Source organism: Rhipicephalus microplus, chromosome X, assembly GCF_043290135.1.
Source record: "Rhipicephalus microplus isolate Deutch F79 chromosome X, USDA_Rmic, whole genome shotgun sequence".
In the NCBI taxonomy this organism is placed as follows: domain Eukaryota; kingdom Metazoa; phylum Arthropoda; class Arachnida; order Ixodida; family Ixodidae; genus Rhipicephalus; species Rhipicephalus microplus.
Window position 1 is genome coordinate 11,607,656 of NC_134710.1, and position 12,693 is coordinate 11,620,348.

A 12,693-nucleotide genomic window follows, 5' to 3' on the forward strand; every position below is an offset into this window, starting at 1 on the left:
GATTTTTCCTACCTTGTTCTTGGCATTGTTAGGGCCCCCTCATTGCCTGAACAGCACACAAAGCATTAGAGAGTCATCGCAGATCGAAGATAAACAATTGGCAACTTGGGCACTATAAATGCTGCTATATGCAACTGGTTTCGTTTTTGTGCCCAATATGACATGCTGGATAAAGCTTACGGGATCGACTGAAGGCACTATGCATTTTGAATATCCCCTATTATGAGTGAAAATTTTGAAAGAAACTTCACATTTCATTAGTAACACCTTACGTTGAATAAGGAGTTTATGAATATTTTGAAACTGTCCTAAAGCATTTTTCCTAAGCGTTACTTTTTTTTCTATTTTGACCTGCATCTACAGAAGGACCCTGGTTTTGACAAGAACCTTTTCGAAAAGCAGATGTCAGTCATGCGCGGTCAGGTAAGCTACTTTCTTTTTTCCTTCCTCATTTAAACAATGTATTTGTTGAAAACCAGAAGGCTGAAAGAAAAATAGTAATTGCTATGTGACGTAGCAGTATAATGAGCAACTCAGAAACAGGGGCTGGGTGCTGGAGCCGAAGTTTCAACAAACCTTGTATTTTTTCAAAGCTGCAAAAAAAGTCATGTCTATTTGTCGAAACGTCAGCTTCAGCACCCAGCCCCTGTTTTCGAATTTCTCATCACAAGCTTCCATCTTACCTTTCTTGCCGAGCTTTTGTAGCAGTGTAATGTCATATTGCGACACTGCTGGGGGGACATCAATGCTCTGGATAAGTGAACCATTGCGAAATCTTCTACGCATGGAATCTGAAGAAATTGTCAAATTATGTTACATTTACTGAAAAGGATTTGCTGTGCAGCAGTCAAATGCAAAACCAACCCATTTAGGGGCAGTTCCTGTTTTCACAGCAGGGTGGTCTTGAACCACCCCTTCCTTGTTCAAGGTGGAGAAACATGATGCTGAGAGCAGATATGGCTGTGAACATGTAGGGATATATTGCAGTTTTATTCAACACCACCACATTTAAGCTAAAGCATCTTAAACTTGTATCTGCTTCATTGTTGAAGCTTAAAAAGCTGATTGCTGCTTTTGGCTGACAAATCAAGAGCCGCATTTGGATCAGAAACACTTCTTGCCACAGGGTGTTACCACATGCCTGCACCAGGCTGCTAAAATTGCACAATAACTACACTAGCATGCACCATAGAATCGTAACAGAAATGAGCTAATTCATTTCATGTTATGCGCTGATGTAGCTTCTCTCCCCCGTGTCATCCCTCCCAGTATAACTTAGAGCACACTATACTAAAACCCTATAGCCTTGCGCGCACGACCGAAGCGTCGTAGATGGCGACCTTGCTTATCACTTTTGCGAATGCAAGCAGACAATCGCCGTTGTTACCTATGTTGTTGTATGTGTGTTTCCACGCCTTTCTGTAACAAAATGGGCAACGCTCGTAGTATTTGTGGTGGCCGAAGCATCAAGGAAGTAGTACTTGTTCTGGGGTGGTGTGCTCAGACACCTAAAAAACACGCACGCAAAATGGTTTTCCTCATTTACCGCAAGGCCTTGTGAACCAGAGCGACGGAAGCAATGGATCACCGTCATTTGTTTGGAAAGGCTAGTTGCTCCGTCATTGTGCGAGTTAATGCATCGCTTCTTGTTAGGTGACGACTGTGTATAGCTTTTGAGAGAAATATACCGAGAAAATTCAGTTTGCATAGAATCAAAAGAAATATGTAGCAATGACAGCGTTGAAATTAAGAAGGGGCTGAGACAGAGATGTCTTTTGTCCCCACTGTTATTCATGCTATACGTGGTGAGGATGAAAGAAGCACTTGAAGCTAGCAACGTTGGGTTTAATGTGTCACACAAACAGGCTGGTGCAATGGTTGAGGGAAAGCTTCCAGGTCTATTTTATGCAGGCGATATTGTCGTATTTGCAGACAGTCGAGAAGAAAATATACAGCGGCTGGCAAATATTTGCGGAAAGGAAGGCGAGGCTCTAGGACGAGGATTTAGTGCAACAAAATGTGGAGTGATGGTATTCAATGATCACAAAGACCAGGTGGTTTCAATACAGGGCTAAAAAGTACTGCGGGTAAGCTAGTACAAGTACCTCGGAGGATGGGTAAATGAGGGATACAGATATATGGCGGTATGTACAAGAAAAAAAAAAACATGGGCAGCATAAGGAAAGAGGAATGCTGCAATAATAAAGCACAGAGCGTTTTGGAGATACAATAGGTACGAAGTCCTCCCAGTTCTGGGGAAAGGCGTAATGGTTCCAGGGCTTACCTTTGCAAACTAAGTGGTGTGCATGAAGTCAGAGGTGCAATCAGGAATGGATGTAAATCACAGGACTGTTGGGCGCTCACGGGAAGACGACAGGCGCTCACGAGAAAACGACGAACGAGGCTGTAAAGGGGGATATAAGATGGACAGGCTTTGAAGTAAGCGAAGCTCAGAGCAAAATTAAATTTGATAAGAGGCTTAGTAATATGAAGGAGTGTAGAAGGGCCGGAAAAGGGTTCAAGTTTTTGTATAGGAAGAGCATGAGCACAAAGTGTAGAACAGGAACTAGGAGCCTCACCAGTAAACATACGGCTGGCAGTGTGGGCGATGTGGCAACAAGGAGCGTTACGTGAAAAGTCAGATGCGTAGAGGATTTATTAGATGACAGTGATGGAAAAGGAGCCAGCTCTCAGTAAATACTGAAAGGGCGAGAACAAAATAAGGCGGGAGAGGTTTTATGATAATTCAAGGGGAAGCGCTCTACTGTTCGAAGCGAGGTCGGTTTGCCTTAGAACGGGTAGTCATAAAGCGAGGTTCAATAAAGAAGAGGAACAATGGACATGCTGTGGGGGAGCTAAGGAAACGATGGAAAATGTTTTGATTGAATGCAGGGATATGCACCCAGGTATACATGTGGGTACAAGCCTTCTTGAGGCTTTGAGTTTGAGTGGCGAACATGGAAAACTGAACACGTCCGCAATGGAAGCAAGCAAGTAAGAGACGGTTATAGTACTGGTGGCAGATAAAGAACAGTGATAGTGGGAAAATGAGGTCATTCTGCCTGAAGAGGCATAGATATGGAACATAAATTTACACTTTGTTATAATTGAAGACGCTGATGTTTGAAAACTGTTTATTACACCGGAAGGAACACAACTGACACGACACAGCATGGTCGTCGTGCTTTTAACAAGATAACAGCGCCATCAAAAAATATGCACGCATGCTCTACGCAATGAATAGCAAAACACGTTTCTCGCGATTACAACAATAATAAGATCGATTTATTCGCAGTAGATAAGGCATTAGGCAAAAATAAAAAGAAATTTTTTTAAGAGAGAAAGAGAGCCTTGTGGCACACATGTCACCACCCCGTTATAAGAGGGACACTCATAGCGCGCGCGCGCGCACGCACACACACAAACACACACACACACACACACACATACACACACGCGCGCGCGCGCGCGAATTGGACTTATCATTTAGTGCGAAGAGCATGCAAAGACAGATATTCCGGTGGCTCAAGGTAAACATGCCTACTATATTTACTTATCTTGACTTAGCAGTCACAAATAGCATTGATTTTTTTTTGACAATTGATGATGCCAATGCTGGAATTTCTGCGAAATGATCAAGCTCAAACAGCGAATCGGTTCAGAGTGACCTTGAATGAGAGCGGCTCGCTTTTTTCCTTCGCTAGCGGAGTTTCACGACAGAGGGTGCGTCAATGCTGTGCCTGTTTTCGTGACCTTTTCAGGACGCCTGAGTGAGCACAGTTTTGCCTCCTCAAGAAGTCTTGCTCCGTGGCTTAGATAAAGATAGTTGAAGCTGGAATTCGCGGTGGCCAGAAAGAACCTGCAAATTCAGTGGATGTAACTGTATCGTGGGATGCGCTACATGTGACTAGAGGGGGGGGGGGGGGGTGCTGATGACGTGGAACTTGGCACATTTTTGTTTGCTGACAACGGCGCCTTGTGTACGGTAAAAATGTCAGATGCGGCGCTTGTTAAAATTATACAAGATTGAACTCACAAAGAAGGTACATCAAAGAAAGATCCACAGCTAAGTGGTGCTCTTCAAATTTGCAATGTCGTGTATGGACTACACAGCTACCCACAGGAGCATCTCCTGTAGACATACGTGGTTTGTCATCAACATGGTAGCAACATCATTAAAAGATTACGTTATCTTCTGCTGAAGAGAACCATGTATAAATGCGAAGCAGCGGGCGCTAACACTTACATTTGTGGCGATGTTGACACTGGCGCTCATTGTGGTATTGCGCAGGACAGAAACCTGGGGAGGCACAAAGCACCCAGTGAAGGACCTTCTGTAGCATTCCAATCGCTGCTAATGGGCAGTGAGAGGCAGAAGACTCCGGTTGGGCACAGAGATCCACAGTCCGCTTTTAGTTAACATGCACACTGCAAATTTCAGGGGCGAAGGTCCTATTAGTCTAACCTTGTCATGCGTCTGCGTAACCGGGAGAAGAGACGAGAAAGAAAAGGCAGTATCTCCCGAACGGTATAATAGACGGCGCTGTCTCATAGAAGTACATACAAACTGCAGTTGAGTGAGGATCTTCTAGATGGCGTTGTATCGCTACTCTCTGATTGGCTGCTGCGCTGGCTGTGCCTGGGTACGCAAAGAACGAGTGCCTCTCTGAGTCACTGGAAAGTCGCTGTACGTGGCGGATCGTTGGTGAGGCATGGACGAAGCAGAGCGGCAGGCGCGTTGAAGAAGTTTGCCCTCGGCTTCCTTGGCATGCGTCTCGTCGGTGTGACCCGCGCATACCTGTAAAATGTACGAATTTCGATTGCGCTTACGAATTTAGGAATCTTGCCTGAAATTTTACGACAAATATTTCATTTGCGATTTTAAAAAAAGTAGTAAACAAGCATGGCCTCGCGATTGGCTATGGCGCATCGCCGTAGCTAGTCGCGAAGACTACAAAAACGGCGTCATGCTATACTCCGCCACCAGGAGAATACAATATGTATTAGCGTTATCATCATCACATACCTGCCAAGTCTCCTGCATTGTCCAGAATACTCCCAGTTTTCGACCTTCCGTTGTATGGTTGTCGTGAAAAATCTCCCAGAAATCGAAACTTGTGTCCGAGATCTTGCCGCATTGACAAGAATGCACGTTAGTTCGTTCCAGGCTTTTTGGGAGCCCACCTCATTTTATTATAAATGAATTTTAGAGGCATTCATCTAAACTTACACTAGTAGAGCCTCAGTGATGTGAAACCGCAACAGATACAGGTTAGTGACATTCCCCAGCCAAATTCATGTGTCCATTGGGCCAAAGTCTGAATGTTCCAAACACTTCTACTAATCGCGGTGTGCGATATGAACTTTACCAAAACCGTCTATGAAGGTTGATTGAGAGCAGCATGCTCGAACCTTCACAAGTACGAGTGTGACCAGCACACGCACTGTCTTCTACAGTGCGTGTGGCTGTCGTTGCCACAACAGCTGTGGACGATACCACGGTCGTTCGACACGATCTTTTATGGCGACAACGTTGCTGACAGTACTCTAAAAATGAGCGCGCTGCCAATGCTCGACCAGTCAAAGCAACTCTGCTTTCTGCAAACTCTGTGGACAAACTGCCACAGTTGTGATCATAGATAGCATAAAACGACTTAGTTTTGAAGGCTTCTGGATTGAAAACAAAACTACCATTTGCCGCAACCACCGCGCGCAAAACCGTAGTCACGACAATGTGATGGCGATCTATGAGCTCCGAGGGCACGTGGCCGATGCAGCAGTAGATTAAAGGCAGTAAAGATGTAAAAAAGGCTGGAAGCGTATTGACGCTCCTTTCCGAAAAATGTAGTATCGAGCAAAGTCAAAGATTTGACCTGTGCTTTCACGGCTGCCAGCTGCAAGCCGTCCCATCCGTTCGCGTGTGAAGACATACGCGAGTTGTTTTGGCGAAAGTCGACGTTTTTGCTAGTTGTTTTGATGACGGGAAATTTTGGGAGCATTTCCCTTTTGAGACATTGACCTTAGTGGGAAACCCTACCCTCGTGGGCTCTCCAAGCCCTTATGAGACCGCAACGCCGATATGTCACTTGCGTTGGTGACCCCCCCCCCCCCCCCCCCACTTGTTCTTGTTTATCACGAGGTTTTTTGTTTGTTTGTTTTTTTCTTTGGTGTTCAAAATGAGAGAAAATAATTACTTATTATTATTATAAAGACTTATGGTAGCAAAACATGATTATGCTTGTTGCTAGCTAAAGGCAAATTCATCACAGCTACAAATAAAAAAAAAAGTCTGTAGCCCTACCCCTCCACCCCCCTTTCCCCACTCGGGTGGTTTACAAATTTCTCTGTTGCCAGGTTGGCAGGTATGCCCGCGTGCCATCTACATTCTCAAACGCGATCAGACACATGCACGGACGAACGGATGGACGGACGCTTCGCCCACTCATCATCATTCTTTCCGTGGATATCATGTGATTTTTTTTATTGTTCAACAATGCACAGGAGAAATCTCCCACCAGCACTACCTCGGAGGTCAAGATCCAGTGCCTCTATAATATGGAGTGGCCACTGAACAGTTGTGCAGCTCGAGCATTCTTTTTTTTTTTTCTCTCTCTCTAGCAGACGCTGCCTGCTTCGGTGTTGTGATGCGAGAGAGGGTAAACGTAGGAGATGAGAAAGGGGAGCAGATGCGCATGCGCAGTGGGGGTGTTAACACTGCTGGGAGGGATGCCTAGTGGAGATAAAGGGGGAGCAAGTGCAAGCAGGTGGTAGGAGAGAAGTGGAGACAGGAACACGCAGCTGTTGGAGAGAGGAGGAGAGTTGTAGCTGCGTAGTGCGAGCTCGGATGCCGTCGACGCCGTGGGTCATAGGCCCGAGCAAGAGATGCTTCACATCTTGAGAGCATTGGTGAGGTACTGTGTGAAGGCCACGATGAGGCGACGTCTCTTTAAGGCGTGCACAATGATTGGAACTCTTAATATAGTGAATGGACGAAACCTATCGGGGCGATTCGTGTGTGGGAACTTTGGGGGGAATTTTGAGGGCTTTTATGCTGGTTTGACTGTAAAAAAAAAATTGGCAGCATATCCACGGAGTGAATGATGGAGAGTGGGGCGAAGCATTCGTCCGTCCATTCGTTCTTGCTTCCGTCCGTTCATGCGTCCATCCATGCATCTGTCTGTTTGTCCGTTCGTCCATCTAGTGAACGCTCCAAGTACCACCATCTCAGATCTTTTCATCATATATTCCCCATATAGAAGCACCGCCATCCAGCGGAGATTTTTAGGACTAAACGAGAGGTGGCACACGCACATTTTCTTACGGCTTGCACTTCGGGTCTATTTCTCACCTTTAACCACCTCGAGTTCATGGTATATGTGTTTAGAAAAAGTTTATTCTACTTTCGGCATCCTTATCCATACGAGCACACACCGAAGGCAACAAGCATCGTCAGCTGCAAACCTGTATCACGATATGGTTTTGATTATAAAACTATTGCTTTAGAAAACACCTGGCGTCTTTCGTTAAGCAGCTGGCGTCTTTTCTTTTTGCTTTAGAAACATCTGGCGTCTTTTCGTTTTGCTTTTAGAAAACATCTGGCGTCTTTCGTTGGTTTTTTTCATCAATCAACGGCGTTTTGAACATTAATCACGGAGGTAAACAATGGCTGCTACTGGGAATGGGAGACAGCAGAAGTCGGCTTTTAGCTAACACTTACACTTCTACTTCTACTAACGTTTCCTACTGGAACATGCCAATGGCTGCTAATGGGGAATGAGAGACAGAAGAATTTGGCTTTTAGTTAACGCAAACGCTGCAATTTTTTTTATTGTTCAACAACGCACAGGAGAAATCTTACACCAGCACCCTCTTGAGGTCAAAGCGTAAGACATGTTACGTACTACGAGGGACGAACGGGTGTCGCTTTAAGGAGCTTCGCCCCTAATATGAAGACAAGAAGAAGACGAGCCAGGGGAAGTTGCACATGCTGCTGCAGCACAAGAAAACGAGAAAACCAAGGAGGAGACAAACAAAGGAGAGAAGTTCATGTGGAACACTCAGAGTAGCTGGTCAAACTGAACAAAGGACATGCAGATCAAGTGTGCTGTTTGTAGAACTACTTCTGACGGTTTGTGGTTGAGGCCTGGAGCCGAGGAGCTTGCTTCATGGTGCAAACAAAGGCGGACGGTGGCTCCTGCTTCTACACACAGAAACAGTGCACTGTCCTTGGAAGCTCCTCCATACCCGACAGTTCCTGACAAGACACTGGAGCGAGGTGCCTGCCTTCTACAGCAGAAACTAGGCACGGCTCCTGATGTGGCAGTGAGCGAGGCAGAGGCAATTGGTTGCTCATTGTCGCTACCACCTGGGACGATATAAGGTCATGTTAGAGGAAGCCTAGCGGAGGCTTTGTATTCATGCCAACGCCACATGCAGGTCGACTATCGCTAGTCTGCTTTGGCTCACCTTCTACAAGGGTCATAGCAGCCCTTCAAGATTTTCTTCTCACGAGAAACTTGTCACCGTCGAACTTTTTTGAAACCTAGTTTTCTTCATAGTTATCACACTCTGCCTTTCGAACTGGCTGCATAGTTTAACTGTATTCACTTTTGCTCTGTGCTATATATTTGCCTATCACGTAGGTCATTTGTGTGTTTTGCCACGTTAAGTGTTGTCTCAAGCCTACACGTCTTTTGTTTGTTGTTCCTTTCGTTGACCATGACCCACACACATGGTGAGCCACCCTGTCATTACACCTACCATTGATATAGTAGGAGAGTGAAATGCAAAAGGAAACATTTCTTGTGGTGTGCTGGAGTTTTGAATTTTAGTTATCATGCGCTAGTTTTCATAATGCATTTGCATTGGTCTAAGCATCCATTACTGCACACGTTCCAGTTCTAAATAATGTATTTGAGGAAATGTTGCAGGTCCCCTTAAATGTTTAGGCTATTCAGCTGTCAGTCTCATTTTTTGTTATTGCAGATTGAGAAAACCTGGAGCTGGTGCTAACAGGACCAATCGCGCTTCAGTGTTTCTACTTAAGGCACATGTCATAGTGAATTCTTTTGTCTTTGCAGATCTTGAATTTGAGCCAGGCATTAAAGGATGGCAAGTCTCCGGTACAGTTGGTCCAAATGCCCGCTGTCATCGTCGAGCGGAGCAGCCGACGACCAGGTGCTCGTGGTCGTATCAAGTCGCTCAATGACAACTTCATCCAGAGCTTCCAAAACAAGGCCCCTTTCTTCTCTTGGTGCTGACACCCCAGCCGGGGGTTGTGACTGCTAAAAGCACATTTGGTTTACCCTTCTCCTGGTGGCTTTCTGTATTTTTTTTTCCTTTGGTATAATTCTTAACAAAGAATAAAAACAACATTGGAGCCATTGATGGGGGTGCAGCAGCTCAATGTGTGCGTTTTGTGGGTGCTCAACCCCTTCCCTCCTCCCATATTTTATTTTTCTGACAGTTGCTGCATATTGCTAGTCACTTGCGGAGAATCCTGTAGTGCTTGCCTCTTAACGCTAAACTTATTTTTTGCTGCAACTCCATGCTGCCAGGAATGTATTTAGAAATTAGGTGCATTTTCCCAATAATAATATTAATGCCCCAAATATATGAATAAATGGAGAAAGCTTGTGGCATAAGTAAGAAGTAGGTATGAGCAGCGACTTTTCAAATTTTAGGGCAATTTTAGAACATCAGTTCACTGCTATGATGTGTGCTGAGATTTCAATCATCCATTAAGAGGTAAAGGTATGGTGAAACATGCAAGGCTAGTTGTGGGATGCTTCAGTGATATCTTTCATATTACATCAGGAAATGTGTCCTGTGAACAGCAGTAGTCATCAGTAACTACTCAATTATGTAAATAATTATTGTTCCAATTACTATAGGGCAAAATTGAAGCTGCAGAATCGAAGCTAGTCAGTATTGAGACATGTCCATTTAAGAGTTGACAGAACGCTTCATAGTTCATCACTCATATGAAATATTTACTGGTGCATGCAAATACGGTCTGGTTTGAGTTGCCTTATTGCAACATGGGCACTAAGGTAAGTAAAATATGTTAGTCTCCATTTCACTTTCTCAAATAAACAACTTTGGCTTGTATATTAAAAAAAAGCTTAAGATTTCAGGTCTATTTACCACTTGTATAATGTCGTAACCATGCTGTTGATGTCTGTTTAGCTATTTGGTGTTTAGGAGCAGTTTGCTATAAGTTATAGCCTCACACAAAAGTTGTTATACAGTTGCATTACTACAAAATATTTATTGCTTCTTACTTTTTGTTTCTATTTTGCTTCACATTTTTTTTGGTTAAAATTATGCAATAAACTACGGAATCATTGACTGGATTATTGTGACCTTAAATTGCTGTTATACCGTGAAACCAGTCTACATTTCTGCAACAGCTTATTTTAGAGATTACAAGGGGAAGAACTAAACCCTTCTTAACGCATCTGAAAAAAGGTAAGCAAAGATGCTAAGTGCCTTATTGAGTTTGTACCAAAATATGCAAGCTTGTTGCAATATATCAGTGGATACATAATAGCTATAGTGTCATGAAGTCGTTTTTAATGAAAGTGCTGGTCACTGTATGCCACCTGCATAAATTTTCATTTATTTTCACTTGGCATGTATGTGCATGAAATGTTGTGCTAGAGCATAAATAGTAGCTTTATGAACACGTAAGTGATGTTCTATCAGAGCGCCCTGCTTTATAAAGCCAAAGGTTACATTTCAATGTGGTAGCTATTTTTGGGTGTGAGCTGCTGCATCCTCTAAGCTGGCTGGTGCACTACTGTGTGTGTCATGTGCATTCCAATGAAGCCACAGTCTGTATGTTGACATAGCTTGCCTTCATTAGTACAGTCTTATTGCCAGCCGTGAGAAGGACAACGTTAAATTTATGTACGGGTTTTTATGCATCATTGGGGCAGTTTTAATATGATAAAAACTGTCAGATATGTGCAGTTTGTGCTCCATAAACACCTTGTATGTGAGTAGAGAAAAATATCAGTGTGGCAGGTTTCTAGGTGCATGTTCCTGACTTGCTGAAAAACTCTTGTTTTGGAGTGTGTTTTCGGGAAGGTGAAGCAATTATGATACAAACACGACTGGTAGTACTTCTTTGAATTATTGTATTCCTCGAGTTGCTAGTATGTGCTAAGACTAGCTTGAATTTGTTTTATTGCCAATTCGGGGGAATGTGTTTCACTGAACATTTAGAAAAGAACTACAGACAGCAGGTATTAAAGAAGTGTACATTTTTTTAGGAATGAACACATTGTTTTTATTTTGCTAAATAAATATGTTTCTTGTTTAATAAAAAAAATGTTGCACCTGTGTAGCGGTTCAACCTGAAAGGGACAGCGGCTGCTCAGAACTGCTATTTAGATAATCCCTTTTTTGGAAAGATAATATATTGCGTTGTCCAAAAAGAGCCCCATTTTTCTCCTTGGACGCAAATTTATATTTCTATTTCTTTACAGAAGTAACTTCTGGCACCTCACGTGGCAAAATGGAGACGCACATGATGGCAATTGCGTGACCTTTTACTGGTGCACGCGATTAATACTCAAGTTCAAGTACCTTGAGTGCCGAACCCATGGGGTGGTAAATTAAGGGATTCCACGTAACGACGAAGTTTTGACGTTTATCTGCAGTTTTGACATGACATGCTTTATCATGGTGCCGGAGCAAAAGGCGTGTCAATACACGTCTCGCTAGGCTCCTGGCGTCATCCGCATAACTTATTCTGCCGGATTTTAATATTGACAAACTTGAAAACGGCATCAGTGAAGGCGCTTAACCACATAGCTACACTCGCTCCTGTCAAAGTATATTGTTGGGGGTAAAGATGTGTGTGAGGAAGGCCATCAGAACCGCAATCAATTTCATGAGTTGTAGAAAGCACTTTCATTTTTTTTCAGTGGCTTTCGAGACGAATTTCTTACAAAATATCCGCGTACTTTTGGAGTCAACCGTTGCATGTTGGAAGGGTCTGGGAGGGGGTGTCTTTCATTGTGCCGTAGTTGGGCCCATGATGAACGAATTCGCTCTCCCTTCTGGAGAAAGGGGGACCCAGCCTAGACGTCTGCCATGGGCCCTTGTGGCGTCATCGGCCTGCCATGATAAGCATACTTGTATTCGAGTTGAAGCTGATAAGCATGGCCTTCCACCCATGCCCGACGGGGAATTGGCCCCTCTTGGTGGTTTCCAGGACACGGTGTAAGAACAAGTTTGGTGGTGATGACACTGCGCGGCGCCCGTCCAGGTTGTGTTCGCCGTCTTGGCTGTTTCCGTTTGATGCGACAGATAGCGGTCATGGAGGGTGGGTCTAGAGGTAGCATGTACAGTAACTTTAGTAGGTCTAAGCCACTGGTCAAGGCGCTCACTGTGGAGCGACTCCTATCCGCGTGCAGAAGGTTATTACTGCGGAGCCTCGCTTGTTTATTACGCTCGATATACACATGTGCAGTACGGTACACTGTTAGGGGGAACATGCAAACGTGTGGCCGGCAGCCCGCGTGGCACGAACTGGTGGCGAAATTCGTAAATGTCGCGCACGCGCATAAAAGCGAAAAGGCGGCGCTTGTCGGGTTTCGTCTGCTACTCTGCGCTTGCCGAGCGTTTTCGTTTTTCCGCGGCGCGATTCATGCCACCGCCGTTCTGCCGGCGCCCTGTCAGGTA

At 44.4% G+C, this 12,693-nt stretch overlaps 1 protein-coding gene across 3 annotated transcripts in view; it reads left to right on the forward strand.

The window, feature by feature from the left end:
- Window positions 1-11,335, forward strand: part of Pi4KIIalpha (phosphatidylinositol 4-kinase II alpha) — a 310,849-nt gene extending 299,514 nt beyond the window's left edge. For all 3 annotated transcript variants that reach the window (XM_075881825.1, XM_075881824.1, XM_037426586.2), the window contains exons 8-9: window positions 364-423; window positions 9,081-11,335. In XM_075881825.1, coding sequence (XP_075737940.1) covers window positions 364-423; window positions 9,081-9,260 — 240 coding nt within the window. In that variant the 3' untranslated portion in view covers window positions 9,261-11,335. The remainder of the gene's footprint in view (window positions 1-363; window positions 424-9,080) is intronic.
- The last annotated feature ends 1,358 nt before the right edge of the window (window positions 11,336-12,693 follow it).